Source organism: Pseudophryne corroboree, chromosome 11 (assembly GCF_028390025.1).
Source record: "Pseudophryne corroboree isolate aPseCor3 chromosome 11, aPseCor3.hap2, whole genome shotgun sequence".
In the NCBI taxonomy this organism is placed as follows: domain Eukaryota; kingdom Metazoa; phylum Chordata; class Amphibia; order Anura; family Myobatrachidae; genus Pseudophryne; species Pseudophryne corroboree.
Genome location: NC_086454.1, coordinates 198473037 through 198488492, shown reverse-complemented (window position 1 = coordinate 198488492; position 15456 = coordinate 198473037). Strand labels below are relative to the sequence as shown.

Below are 15456 nucleotides of genomic sequence, written 5' to 3'. Positions count from 1 at the left end.
TGAGGCCTGTGTTCCGACTCCCTCTGGAGCTAATGGTGTCCAGTAGCCTAGAAGCAGTGCCCAATCTTACAAGCCAGATCTGCTTCTCTCTCCTCAGTCCCACGATGCAGGGAGCCTGTTGCCAACAGGACTCCCTGAAAATAAAAAACCTAACAAAATTCTTTAAAACAGCAAACTCTGGAGAGCTCTCTGCAGTGCACCCATTCTCCTCTGGGCACAGAATCTAACTGAGGTCTGGAGGAGGGGCATAGAGGGAGGAGCCAGTGCACACCCATAGTCAAAGTTCTTTTAGGTGCCCTATCTCCTGCGGAGCCCGTCTATACCCCATGGTCCTTACGGAGTCCCCAGCATCCTCTAGGGCGTAAGAGAAAACACAATTCCCAAGTGCGCTATATGAGACGTAATTTACGGTGAGTCTTCCAAGGAAACCCACATGGATATGTATTGTATCGGAGAATAATGGTAGCTGGGGACCGGTAACAGATAACCCCTCACCAAGATAGTCACCCAAACAAGAGGCCAAAGGCCAATTAGTAAAACATATTTGGTTTAATATCACACACACACACACACATGCGTGGTCAGGTGCTGATATACGCATGCCTTGGTGTGCGTTGTGACTCACAAGATCAAATGCCAATAATATTTAACCACCCAAGGAGTGCATATATCAGAGCGTGACCACACACCCAAAAATGGTATATCTATCTTATAAAATGGCATAGTTGTGACAAAATAGGGTACAACAAATATAGATTAAGAAAGAAAAATAGTTGAGACTTGGCTGTTTAATTTCATTTATTTGTAATCAATAAACATTTAGGGTGGGATTCAACTGTTTGTGCCGGCTGCTATCAGTGCTGGGTATCCGACAAGGCACTTATACAATTGCTCAGTGTGCGAGTAAACAGCTACCGGCTCACAGGCCTCCATGCTTGCAAGCAGAAATGTGCGAAAAGTGACTAGTTTGGGTGCCTATAAATGGTACTTTTACGCTGCACTTTGGTCGGGTTTAGCTGTTTTACGCTGCTAAACCTGGCACTGCATGGCACAATCAGCGGATAAAACAATGGGCACCAAAACAAGTACATATCACGCAGTCTAAAGTGATGGGCGACATGCAATTATGGACGCCGATTAAACCATTGAATCTTCCCCTTAACTGGAGAGCAGTGTAAGTGGATAAAATCGTTGAATTTTTTTCTGTATTTCTCTCAGTGAGGTGGCTAAGAGGGGTGATTCAGACCTGATCACTGCTGTGCGATCAGCAATAGACTGCGTATGCACCGCAATGCGCACGCACGTCGGCCTACAACAACCGGCATTGCCGGTCAGAGGTAGGATGGTGCGAAAATTTAATTTGCACGGGCGTTCGCAAGGTGATTGACAGGAAAAGGCCGTTTGTGGTTGGTAACTGACCATTTACTGGGAGTGTCAGAAAAAACGCAGGCGTTCCCAAGCGTTTTCAGGGAGGGTGTCTGACGTCACCTCTGGCCCCGATCTGCCCGGACCTTCACTATCCCCACGGTCGACCAACAGGGACTATTCTCACTCGTGGGTGTATCCAATCATGTTACTGAATTTTCTGTCATTATACCATGCCATTGTATAATTATATATGTATATCTATGCACACAAACACAGTCACGTAAGCCTGGATTATCTAATTATATATTATATATTTTATATATATATATATATATATATATTTATTTACACACACACACACACACACACACACACACACACACACACGTGGCCAAAGTTGTGGAAACCTTTTGGAAAATTTGCATATTTGAAGTTTAACAGCTTATAGCACGAATATATTGTAGTATTATACCAAAAAGCATGCATCATTACAATGGCAATTTAATTTACAGCATAATACAACATAATATAATGAACTTTGTAACAACACTTTTGAAAACAGTTATACTTACTGGACTGTGGGAAAGTACATTTCTTAGTTTCACACAATGGGCCTAATTCCGACCTGATCGCTCGCTAGGGGTTTTTTGCACTGCTGCTAGCAGATAGTCGCCGCCCATAGGGGAGTGTATTTTTGCTTTGCAAGTGTGCGATCGCATGTGCAGACGGGCGGTACAAAAAATATTTGTGCAGTTTCTGAGTTGCCCAGAACTTACTCAGCCGCTGCGATCACTTCAGCCTGTCCGTTCCTGGAATTGACGTCAGACACCCGCCCTGCAAACGCTTGGACATGCCTGCGTTTTTCCAACCACTCCCAAATAATGGTCAGTTGACACCCACAAACACCTTCTTCCTGTCAATCTCCTTGCGATCGGCTGTGCGAATGGATTCTTCGTAAAACTCATCGCACAGCAACGATCCACTTTGTACCCGTGCGACACGCGTGCATATGCATGCGCAGTTCTGACCTGATCGCAGAGCTGCACAAAAAGCTAGCGTGCGATCAGGTCTGAATGACCCCCTATATTCATTAATACTTAGTTGGAAAGCCTTTTGCTGCAATTACATACCTCCCAACTAACTCTTTTTACTTTGCTTGTCATACTAAATAAATTGCACAGCTTGCTTCAGAAATTAAAGTAGAAAAAACAACACATAAAAAAACAGTAACCAACTTAATCATAATCAAACAACTAAATAGGTGTGTTTTTAGGGTTTAATTGCAAATAACTGCATTACTTTAAAGAAAATCATATGAAGGTATTTATCACTGAAAAGATAATCTTATACACGATACTCGTAATGCAGTTCACCACAATAAATTATCTTTATTACACAAAAAGTTATAATTAAATAAAAATAGGGATACTTTGTTATGTAAAGAGAGGGGATTTCTTCAGCTCAAAACTGACCAATAGGCTTGATTGTTTTGGGAGCCAATCAGTTGTTGTGATGCCACAAAATGGATCCAATGAGGTGTTAGCATGAGTAAGCTCACATTTGTTGATACCAGAATTGATAGTAAAGAATCTTTCTTCAAAAGGTTTCCCCAATTTTAGCCACTAGTGTAATAAGAAATATATATATACAGTATCGGACTGGGGCAAGAAGGGCCCACCGGGGTTATGCAGTGGTAGGGGCCCATGCTTAAGGGTGTGGCCAGGCAATAGGGGAGGTGTGGCCAACCACAACAGAGGCCCGCTAACTGTAATAGTGCATGGGCTGGGCCCATAGTCCTGTGCAGTATAAGGTAACATATGTAGAATGTATTAAAGTGCACTAGGATACAGTTTGGAACCTAATCCCTAGAGGAGGAGGTGGGCCCACAGGCAGTGGGGACCAGCGGTGCTTTCCCCTGTGGGCCAGTCCGACCCTGTATTTATGTGTGTGTGTGTGTGTGTGTGTGTGTGTGTGTGTGTGTGTATGTATGTATGTATATATATATATATATGTTACTGTATATTCTATGTTCCATAACTAATGGAACATGGAACATCTAATGATGGATAAAATTGAGCTTTTCATATAGATCAAGGTACATTTGTCAGGACCAACTGATTTTGTGAATCCGTTAACCTTGGACCAGCCACAGGTGTTGTGCCGGAGGATAGTGAAAACAGGGAGGACGAATAAAGTTCCATTTTATATTTTATTAAAGGCAACAATTCCAGTAATGAGTTAAATGACAATTATTAGTCACTTTGTATAAACTGACATATTGCAATGAATGACAAAATAATAAGCAGGTTCTGTATTAAAGATGCATTCATATGAATAAGATATACATGCCAGAAGATTAAATGAAGAATTATCCAGTATGAAGCAATGATTGGTGCCAAACTGTAAGAAGTGTTAAACGGATATTGCAGACATTGATGAATAGCTGTGAAGACTTGTTACTGAAGTTTTAAAGGCTGAACTGAAGAGCTGTGAACAATTGTCTTTAAATGATGCAAAACTGTGGATACAATACAGAAAGGAATACTAGCAGGATGTTTTATACTTGGAACACTGAAGGACTGCAGCAGACGACAATGGTGTTGAATGGGTTAAGCTCAGTGATGAGTAAACGAGGTACAGGATTAAGTAGAGACTTCCACAGGCTGTGTGTTTATAGAAGGCAGTCACAGAACAAACAGGGTAACCTCTCACGGGACTCCAGGGATCCAGTTGTTTGCCACTTGGAGAGCGATTGACTGACAGCACAGCAGGGAGCTGGTGGTTCTCTTGCAGGGAAGGCCGCAGGCAGACCTCTGGGAACGGAGGCGATATCAGGACCACTGGAATCACACAGAAATCCACAGGGAGAGCACAGAGCTAGGGTACAGAGTAGCTACAGCAAAGCACTGGCTCAGAGTAACATAATCCCAGCCTACTTAAAGGCAGCACAAGCATGGGATTGGCTAACACTTACCCACAGGTGTTTCACAAGTGCTCTCAGGTGCTCATTTGGTCTCCAACATGGCCGCCTTCTATACTGCAAACACACAGCGGTGCCTTTGGCCATTTGGTCCACGCACTCCCGGCTCCCAGAACCTGCATCACCTCTGCCGCTGACCACGCCACGTCCCCACACGGCCGCACAGCACTGCGAGCAACCACGCCGGCAACGGACGATCCCCAGAACCCCAAGAGGTGAGTGATCAGTTCGTGACAACACTGTGTTTTGCAGAATTCAACAAGTATAGCTTTAATCTTATTTTATACCGGAATGTATATATAATTTTTACTTGTTGATTAATTGTCCTGTAAAAGTGTGCTACGATGGACATCCAATCTTCATAGTTACGTTTATGGCTCGGTAAAAGATTTCTCATGCATCACCTGCTTAGTGGTCAGGAAAAGCCCAAGTTTTATGTTCTGATACAGTGTGTTGGTTCATTGTTGTTGTTTTTTAATGCCACGTATGTTTGAACAGGCCAACAGTGGAGAGGATGTCACCTTTACATAAGACAGTGCTGACCATTGGTGCCTGGAGACTTTCCAAGTACTTGCTACAGTTGATTCACTCTTCCTGAAATGCCACAAATTAGCCCCTTCACTGAAAGGGATTCTCCACCTCAAGCAGATAGGAGGTCTCTCTCCTCTCAGGAACTGGACATTGTAGTGTTTAGTTCACTTTAGTAGGAAAGCCACAGTTTTTAAATTATATGGGCAGGATGTACATTTTCAATAAAAATCTAATACAGCCCACCCCTTATTGCATGCATACCAGCATTTATTAACGCCTTACTAATTACATGGGAGACAGCTCTTCTAATAACAGCTGTCCCTTAAGAACAGAGGACTTCTGGGTTTACTGCCCGGCACAAGCCATGGAGGAGTCAGATCCCTCTCAGGGGAACTCTGCAGAGAGAAGCCCATAGGCTTCTAAAGAGATGGTGTTGCCTACTGGGAATAACCTCCAGAGAGTATTACTTTCTTCAGCTTGATGCATACCAGATACTGGCACATCACAGCTACATAGCATTCTACAGGCAGGATGTACTAAAGTAAAAATGCGTTTTTTACCATATTTTTGCATGTACTTACTTCCGTCCACCGTGTCTCCGCCGCACAGGGCTTCCGTAACGCGAAGTTGAGAGGTTTCCGTCACGGAACCCTCCCAGCATCCTCCACTAGTCTGCGTCATAGACCCGGAAGTCCAGCAGTGCATCGCAAAAGGACATCTCTTATCGGGGGAGCTGCCCTTTGCGATACTAATCACATGTTTTAGTACATATGCAATTAGCATCATTGCAATAAGAGGCAGGATGTACTGCGATCCTTAGGTACATCCCGCTCTATGAGGACTGCAGTGCTGGTGGGTCACAGCAAATATCTGATATCTGCTGTGGACCACTTTTATGCATATTGAAAATGTGGCTAATCTCCCAAGATGGCAGTTTTCAGAGGTTTGACCACATTTTTGAGGCAAGTGCATCCCACCCTATTTATCTTATCAGCTTGTTAACAACATAAAACATAACAATAGTTTAGATATCAATGTAATATAGACTCCTTATTTAAAGTCTGGTAACTCTTTCAATTGTTCCAAATCAATGAGAACCACTGTTACAGACAATCGTGTGTGCTTGTGTGGCATACAATGAACAGCAGGCTGCCTGCCTGCCAATGCGTGGCATATAGGAACTATGGTGCAGACATGACTCTAGTCATACGCGCACGCAGGGGGGGTTTCCGAGTACCCAGAAACCCTCCCCTGCCCACCGATATATCAGTGAAGCTTTTTTAATTGAGGAGCTCCGGCAGCTGTGTCTGCTTGAATGCAGCGCACATCTCCTCTCAGGCGGCAGATGGAGCAGTGTACAGCAGTGGAGAGGGAGAGCTCCAGGCGGCAATAGAGTCGCGGCTGTGCCCGGAAAGAAATGCGCTGCTGTGAGAAATGAGGCAGCGGGTGCCGCATCAGGTCAAGAGAGGACCTGGCGGCAAGTGTAGTGTGGGCACCAGGGACAACGGGAGAGACCCTGCCAGCTGAAGGTGCCGGGAGCGGGAACTGGAGTGGCAGTCAAACAACCTCCACAGAGGGAGAAGGCGAGAGACGGAGCCGCGTCCCAGCACGAGTCCAGAGCGCTGCTCAGACAGGACAGAGAAGACAGAACGCCAGTGGTTGACAGGTAGTAACCATCTTCTCCTCTCCTCATACCCAGCTATCATTCCGGCTGGCCCCTGCTTCTCCTGTCACTAAGCTTTCAGCCCATACTAACAGTCAGCCTCTTCCTTTGCTGCCATCATCCTGCATTCACTATATTCCCACTCTATGGGTGGCATGGACACCCATGAGTGGAAATAGTCCGTGTTAGTCAGCATTCCAACTGTCGGGACTATTAGGGGGCGGAATTCCATGTACACATACATACATATATATATATATATATATATATATATATATATATTCTGGACCACCCTCCCCCCCACCTAAAAATCCTGCGTTTGCCCCTGCTAGTGGTAGGTATCAGCAAGAAGAGGGTATTCTTAGTTTAGTCTTACAGTTGCGGAGAGATTTAGTGATATTATTTAAGATATTATTGTCATTAACATGCGCTGGACATCTGGGATCGACAGTACTAGAAAAAATAAATACAGTATCTGTATTCTCTCGTTGGCTTGTTATGACTAATGTTACAATTACACTAACAGAAAAGGGAACATCAATTTGTACTTCAGCTGTGTATAATCCACAGTATGAATGACCCTAACTCTAAGCAATGCATGTACCAACAGTGGGCATTTAGCATATTTTAGCTAATTTCAGCACATGCGCTGTAGTGAACATATTTATCCTTGTGTATCTGCTGGTGATTCTGAGTTGGACGGTTCTTGCCCATTTCTCTGCGGTCGCTAAATGGGAAGTTCTAGGTGGCATTCACTTTCTGTTATGCAAAGGGAATGGTTATTTTTTCATTTACATTTGATAAATAGACCACATATTGTTTTAATATGTGCTATTCACTGCTATTCACTGCAATAAACTACAGTTAATCTGCAGAAGAAAGAGTAGAACCAAGAGGGATCTGAGTAGAACCACGAGCTCTTCCAACATCCAGCTTGAATTTTTTTTTAACCCTATGTATTTTGTATGCAAAGAGGGGTAATGTTTTTGGAGATATTGGGCGGGATGTAATGAAGTCCGAGTTCTGCCGACTGAGCTCGGACCTTTTTTTAAAGTGGCAATCATGTACAAGACATGGTTTAGCCTTGTACATGAGTGCCTCTTTAAAAAAAAGTCTGAGTTCGGACCAGCATCCCGCACACCTGCCAAACTCGGAATTCATTACATCCCAGCCATTAGGTTTAGAGTGCATTTTAAATTGAAAAAAAAAAAAAAAAAATGCTTAAGTAGACACTTTACTAATTCCAAAATCAGGAAGAAATCAGTAATCATTTCATTTATAAGCATATGCAGTTAAGTATATGGAAACTTGTCCTGAGTTTGGAAGCTACTATAAACCTTGTATCAGTTTGTATCTTTAGACGAGCACCATTACTTTGAGTACTGCTTCCTTTTTTATGTATGTATGTATGTATTTATTGTACATATATATATAATATATGTGTGTGTATGTATATATATATATATATATATATATATATATATATATATATATATAGAGAGAGAGAGAGAGAGAGAGAGAGAGGCCAATATTTACTAAAAAATCGAGTTTGTCCGATTTGTGTTTTTTTTTCAAAGTCCCAATCCGGGAATTCACTAAGCACAAATCTCGGCAGTGTCTGGTCTATTCGTAATGGATTTAACGGCAAAGTTCTGAAATACGAATGACGTGGCTGTTATTTCATACAATACGGGTATTCACTATTCATTCTTATTTGGGTGTTAGTCTCTGAGTGCTCAAGTGCGGGTCTATTTTTTTGCGAATCGTTTAAAAAAGCTGCAAAAAAATAGACCTGCTTTTTCCAGTCGAGTTTGGATAACCATGCACGGATCTGTGAGATCCGTGCAGGGCTTCATTGTGTACCTTAAGAAGGTGTTTAAAGTGTTAAAAAATCAGAGAAAAAATTGCGTGGGGTCCCCCCTCCTAAGCACAACCAGCCTCGGGCTCTTTGAGCCGGTCCTGGTTGACAAAATATGGGGGGAAAAATGACAGGGGTTCCCCCATATTTCATCAACCAGCACCGGGCTCTGCGCCTGGTCCTGGTTCAAAAAATACGGGGGACAAAAAGCGTAGGGGTCCCCCGTATTTCTTAAACCAGCACCGGGCTCTACTAGCCAGGTACATAATGCCACAGCCGGGGGACACTTTTATTGTGGTCCCGGCGGCCATGGCATTACATACCCAACTAGTCACCCCTGGCCGGGGTACCCTGGAGGAGTGGGAACCCCTTAAATCAAGGGGTCCCTCCCTCCAGCCACCCAAGGGCCAGGGGTGAAGCCCGAGGCTGTCCCCCCCATCCAAGGGCGGCGGATGGGGGGCTGATAGCCTTGTGTTAAAAATTAGAATATTGTTTTTTGTAGCAGTACTACAAGTCCCAGCAAGCCTCCCCGCAAGCTGGTACTTGGAGAACCACAAGTACCAGCATGCGGTGGAAAACCGGGCCCGCTGGTACCTGTAGTACTACTACTAAAAAATACCCAACAAAAAACAGGACTCACACACCGTGACAGTATAAGTTTATTACATACATGCACACCTCCGAACATACATACTTACCTATGTTCACACGAGGCTCGGTCCTCTTCTCCATGTAGAATCCTCGGGGTACCTGTGAAAAAAATGATACTCACATAATCCAGTGTTGCTTGTCTTCTTTGTATAATCCACGTACTTGGCAAAACAAAAAAACGGAAACCCGACCACGCACTGAAAGGGGTCCCATGTTTACACATGGGACCCCTTTCCCCGACTGCCAGGACCCCCCCTGACTCCTGTCAAAGAGGGTCCCTTCAGCCAATCAGGGAGCGCCACGTCGTGGCACTCTCCTGATTGGCTGTGTGCTCCTGTAGTGTCTGTGAGGCTGCACACGGCAGAGATACAATGTAGCGCCTATGCGCTCCATTGTATCCAATGGTGGGAACTTTGCGGTCAGCGGTTGACCGAAAGTAACCTCAGTCGGGGAAAGGGGTCCCATGTGTAAACATGGGACCCCTTTCAGTGCGTGGTCGGGTTTCCGTTTTTTTGTTTTGCCAAGTACGGGATTCCTTGTGTTTTGTCAGGCAGTGTTTTACTCATCACTCCCGTAAAACACTACCTGACATTACGAATCACCTCGACATCGGAAAATACGAATTTGGAAAAATCGTCAGCTTAGTGAATGATCGTATCAGAATTCAAAAAGTTGCAGTAAAATGCACCCGATACCATTCGAGTTCAAACAACCTTAAAAATGGCAAAAACACGAATCTTTGTAAATATACCCCAGAGAGAGAAAGAGAGAGAGAGAGAGAGAGAGAGAGAGAGAGAAGCACCTCACAAAGTACAGTCTTTTCTTACTTTCTGACGGAGTGAAGTCTGCATTGAGTTTTTACACTCGCTCTGTGTTTGTGTGGGTTTCCTCTGAGCTCTCTGGTTTCCTCCCACTGTGCAAAAACATACTAGCAGGTTTATTGGCTTCTCACCGTGACCTAGGGTGCTGGGGTGTGTGTGGTAAGAATATACAATGGAAACTGTAGCAGGGACTGATGAGTCTACATAAAGTATTCTGAATTACTATTGCTGAAGAATATGTCAGTGCAATGTAAATAAAGTAGAATAAGAAATGCCTGCACAGTCTCTGCTTTGGATTTCCTGGCTAGCACAAAGATACAGTAGATGCCTAATAATTTTGCGGAAAAGCAAACCTGTACAAAATAATGGCAATATCAGCAATTCTGTTTACTTCAGCTAACACAGGAAATGCTCTGCAGTAATTTGCATTTAGAAAAATGATAGAAAAGAAGAGTTACACGCCTACCCCCTGTTCATCCAACTTTAGTAGAGTTTCTGGCACTTTGGGAGAGTTGGATGCCAATCGTAGATTTTGCAGGTTGACTTCTGGTACAATGTATTCCAGAAGCTTTTTAGGGGATATAGCCCTTGAAGAGTTTGGTCGTATTGATGAAGGAAAGGCTTCCTCTAGTATAGATCCACGAAGAGTCTTCAACTACAAATGGAAAAGAAAGCAATAGTTAAAAATACAAACTACGCACAAACAACTTAGGCCAAATAGTATACTGAAAGCAGAAAGATCTCGCTGGCACTCTACAGCTTCTGGAAAATCAGAATATGAAAGATGACAGAATAGTTAGATGAGATAGACACAGTTATTAAATTATGTAGGACTTCACTGTAACTTCTGTACATACCCAACTAATGCTTACAGGGGGTAATTCCAAGTTGATTGCAGCAGGATTTTTGATAGCAACTGGGCAAAACCATGTGCACTGCAGGGGAGGCAGCTATAACATGTGCAGAAAGAGTTAGATTTGGGTGGGTTATATTGTTTCTGTGCAGGGTAAATACTGGCTGCTTTATTTTTACACTGCAACTTAGATTGCAGATTGAACACACCACACCCAAATCTAACTCTTTCTGCACATGTTATATTTGCCTCCCCTGCAGTGCACATGGTTTTGCCCAGTTGCTATCAAAAATCCTGCTGCAATCAACTTGGAATTACCCCCACAGTACTTAGGACTACACCTTAACATTGTAATATTACGGCAATTATTAGAAAAAAAAATATTAGCTTGTAGTACAATCAACTCCGATGTGTGACATTTCTGTTGATGTTATCAACTTAACACTTGGGGGGAGATTTATCAAACCTTCTAAAGAGGACAACTGGAGGTGTTTCCCATAGCAACCATTCAGATTCTAGGGGGGACATCTACTGAAGGTCGATTTTGGCCAACTAGCCTTTTTTGCAAAAAAACTGCGATTTTGCTAATCGCAAATTTACTAAGGCACAACTCACATGGAAGTCGCATGTCAAAAGCGACTTCGCACTCCAAATCACCATCAGTAGAAACATTGTCAAATAACACTGGTAGGAAATCGCACATTTACTAAGAATTGCCTTTGCAAGAGCTCACGAATTCGCAACAAAATTGCAACTAAAGCGCAAATCAATGCACAAAATCAATGCAGTTTTTTTTAGTGTGTTGACATGTGAGAACCAAGTCCCACCCAAAGCCCCACCAAATCGCAGAAAAAGTGCACCACTTCCAAAAAGCAACATGTTAAAAACAATTGAATTAAGGCTTAACCAAACAGAATGCTAATAAAAGCCCACAAAGTGACCTGCAGCATTCACTTTCTGGCAGGTTATGGAGTGGCCTGGATGCAGGCGGTGATTTTAGGTGGCCTGCACCAGCTGACTGAAAGGGCTCAGCACCAAGAATCAGAACAGAGGAACCAGCAGGTCAGAATGTGTTTGGGGATTTTGTCACTTTACGGCGACTTGGGGTGCGAATTAAGGGGTAACTTAAGTTGTAAATTGAGGAGTAAGTTAGTATGTATTGGCATGCGACTTCTATGGCATTCTAGTGTGGCTTACAGCACTTTCATGTGCAACTTCTAAACTTCCCATGCAAAAGCCGCAAAAATTGTACACGCCAAAATTCGAACACATTCACCAACAAAAGACATCACATAAGTCAAAACGCTTGTTAATTAATTTGCAATTTTTGTTTTGGCGATTAGGGGCGATAATGGGCAATTTGTAAAATTTGCCAAAATCGATGCTTAGTACATTTCTTCCTAGTTGTCAGTTTATAGTAATGCAGTAAGTGATACTTAAAATCTAAGTGGTTGATATGGGAAACACCTGCACCTGTTCTCTTTTGGAGGTTTGATAAATACCCCCTTTAATCTGTTTCTGAATTTCTACTAACTGCAAGCAAATAACCAACGTTATAGTCATTTGAGATTTTTTATTTAACTTTTTCATAAATAAAACAAAAACATATATATATATATATGTGTATAGTGTGAACCAACAGCGCCAAAAATACAGCAGAAATACTTAGTATGTCGTTAATGGATGTGCCCCAAAAAAACACATCTAGTCACTATAAACCACTCCCCTCTATATATGGGGCGTCTGCTAGATCTTAAATACGACCCGCACTTGTACGTGTGCAGTATAAGTAAAAATTGGAAAAAGCGGATGAGATCCAAGCGACCTTAGGTGGTACAAAATCTAAGTGACTATGCAAAAGATTTCTCAAAACAGAGGGATTTATTACAAAGAACGTTTAGGACAATTGTACATATAAAAAAAGGGATTTAAACATAAAAATACACCGTATGAGAATGTTTTTAAAAACTGTTTTCAAATTGTTTAAGAAACATTCTAAAAGGCATGTAAAAGACAAGGTAAAGTGGTGCTAAAAATATTTTTTTTGCTAAAAATTAGAAATAAAAGAGGCTAAAAATATACAGAAAAAATTCATATATATAAAATATTCGGTATAGCAAAAAAGCAGCTTATCTGAGGATTTCAATAGTAGCAGGAATCACCCCTCTGTTTTGAGAAATCTTTTGCATAGTCACTTAGATTTTGTACCACCTAAGGTCGCTTGGATCTCATCCGCTTTTTCCAATATATATATATATATATATATATATATATATATATGTATATATATATATACGTTATGATAAGAACTTACCGTTGATAATGGTATTTCACCTAAGTCCACAGGATCCACAGGATAAAAATGGGATATGATGAAGCAAGAGCGGATTTGCACCAATCGGTCAAAGCTTTTCCGGCCTCCAAGCATGCAACGGGCCCGTCCATATATCCCCGCCTCCTGGCTCAGGCAAATCAGTTGTATTCCAAAGCTCAAGGCAGGAGCATCATAGATAGCCCTAATCAGGCGATAAGAACACACATGCACACCCTTCCGTACAAGAAGGAAGAGGTTAGTGAGTAGAAGGATCCTCAAATCAGATGCGTCAGGGTGGGATCCCTGTGGATACTGTGGACTTAGGAGAAATACCGTTATCAACGGTAAGTTCTTACCATAACGTATATTTCTCCGGCAGGGTCCACAGGTTCTCCACAGGATAACAATGGGATTTCCCAAAGCAATTTAGTGGTGGGGATGCTCCTGATTGGAATAGTAGAGTGAGCAGAGACATTAGCCGGAACAGGGAGATCAGCCTGAGAATATGCTTCTAAAATTGTCATCAGAAGCTATCTTGCCAGTGTCTGCTTATCAGCAGGCCATCCTCTATTGTGAAATCTATAGAGAATGAAGAGAGAATCTGTCTTTCTGATGGCACTGGTACGATCCACGTAGATCCTTAATGTGCGGACCACGTCCACAGAAAGGCTCGGTACCTGGAAAGCCGGGACAACAATTTCTTCATTAAGATGGAATTTAGACACCACCTTAGGAAGATACTCAGATCTAGTTCTGAAAACCGCTTTATCTGGATAAAAAAATCAGAAATGGGGAATGACATGATAAAGCCCCTAAATCTGATACTCTTCTAGCTGACGCCATAGCCAGTAGAAAGAGAACTTTAGCTGTCAACAATTTAAGATCCACTTTATTAAGTGGTTCAAACGGGGCAACTTGAAGGGCTTTCAGGACTAGACTTAAGTCCCAAGGCACTGTAGGAGGAACATAAGGAGGTTGAATGCACAGCATTCCCTGGAAAAAAGTACACACATCCTGTAAATTGGCAATTTTCTTTTGGAACCATACAATCAATGCCGACACTTGCACTCTCAAGGAAGCCACCTTCAAACCTTTATCCATTCCTGCCTGAAGGAATGCTAAGACCCTGGAAACTCAGAAAGACTTAGGGTCCATTTTCCGTTCACTGCACCAATGAATATCGGTTTGCCATATTCGGTGATAAATGCGAGCTGAGGAAGGTTTCCTTGCTCTGATCATAGTTTGAATTACCTGTTGTGAGAATCCTCTTAACTTCAGGATAGAGGTTGCAAGAGCCACGCCGTCAAAGACGATCCAGATGTCTGTGATAACAAGGACCCTGCATCAGTAGATCTGGACGTTAAGGGAGCAGAAGTGGAACATCCATCGACATCCTCTGCAGATCTGTGTACCAATGACTTCTGAGCCAAGCTGGAGCTATTAGTATCACGGCACCTTTCCCTTGCTTTATTTCTCACCACCCTGGGTAATAGGGTGATAGGAGGAAACACAAACAGATGTAGCCACCTTTATCTTGACTGGCTGAGGCGTTTGTCCCGATCGAGCATACGCAGCGTACCGGGGCGTAGGGAGGCGCGCCTAGTCACAGAGAGGCGTACCTAATCGCACGGAGGCAGACAGAGCGTTTGGCGTTACCTTTACGTGTAATACCTGCGATCATCCACCAGATGTCGCCTTTTACAATCACCACTGCACATGCGTGTGGTCTCCCGTAAAATACAATACTGAAATATATAATAAGGACTACTTTACTAAGCGTCTCATTACGCTGCATACAGTAAATACTCATTACGCTGCATTATTTAATACAGTAAATACTCATTATGCTGCATTATTTAATACAGTATATACGGTACATACGCAAATAGTACAGCATATAGTATATGATCCATCTACAGTACTTTATGAATATGTGAGCGTCCAAGTCCCGCAGACAAAACAACATAAAACCAGTAGTGTACACTGTCACAAATGGACGTGTTAGAAGTTCACTATTGCCTCTTGAGATTAGGAATTTTGTACAGTATGTTAGCGTCCTAATCCCATAGCCATTACAGCATAATCAAAACCAATGGATTTATTCATCTGTCTGCGGCGAAGTGGTGAAGTGTTCCGCTTCCTATACTCAGAGTCCCGAGTTCGATTTCTAAAGTACGAATGCATGTTAGTTTTTTCCAGAAACTTTATTATTATTTTATTCGCATAAACCAGGGCAAAGCTGCAGAAGCGGTTCTACTGTTAAGGTTCTATGCACCATACAGTACACATACAATTCTGTAGCAGGGCAGACTCAATAGAAATGGCTACCACCTATGACTCCTTGCCCCACGGAGGCCCTAGGCTACGGAGCAAGTAACAGTCCAGATTTTGCAGGCTATGGGGCAATGTTGAAGGAG

At 42.7% G+C, this 15456-nt stretch overlaps 1 protein-coding gene across 12 annotated transcripts in view; it reads right to left on the bottom strand.

Annotated features, from left to right (window-relative positions):
* The window catches only part of SIPA1 (signal-induced proliferation-associated 1), a 310973-nt gene that overhangs the window by 118729 nt on the left and 176788 nt on the right, over positions 1-15456 (bottom strand). For all 12 annotated transcript variants that reach the window (XM_063945192.1, XM_063945198.1, XM_063945195.1 and 9 more), the window contains one exon: positions 10339-10527. In XM_063945192.1, the coding sequence (XP_063801262.1) occupies positions 10339-10527 (189 nt within the window). The remainder of the gene's footprint in view (positions 1-10338; positions 10528-15456) is intronic.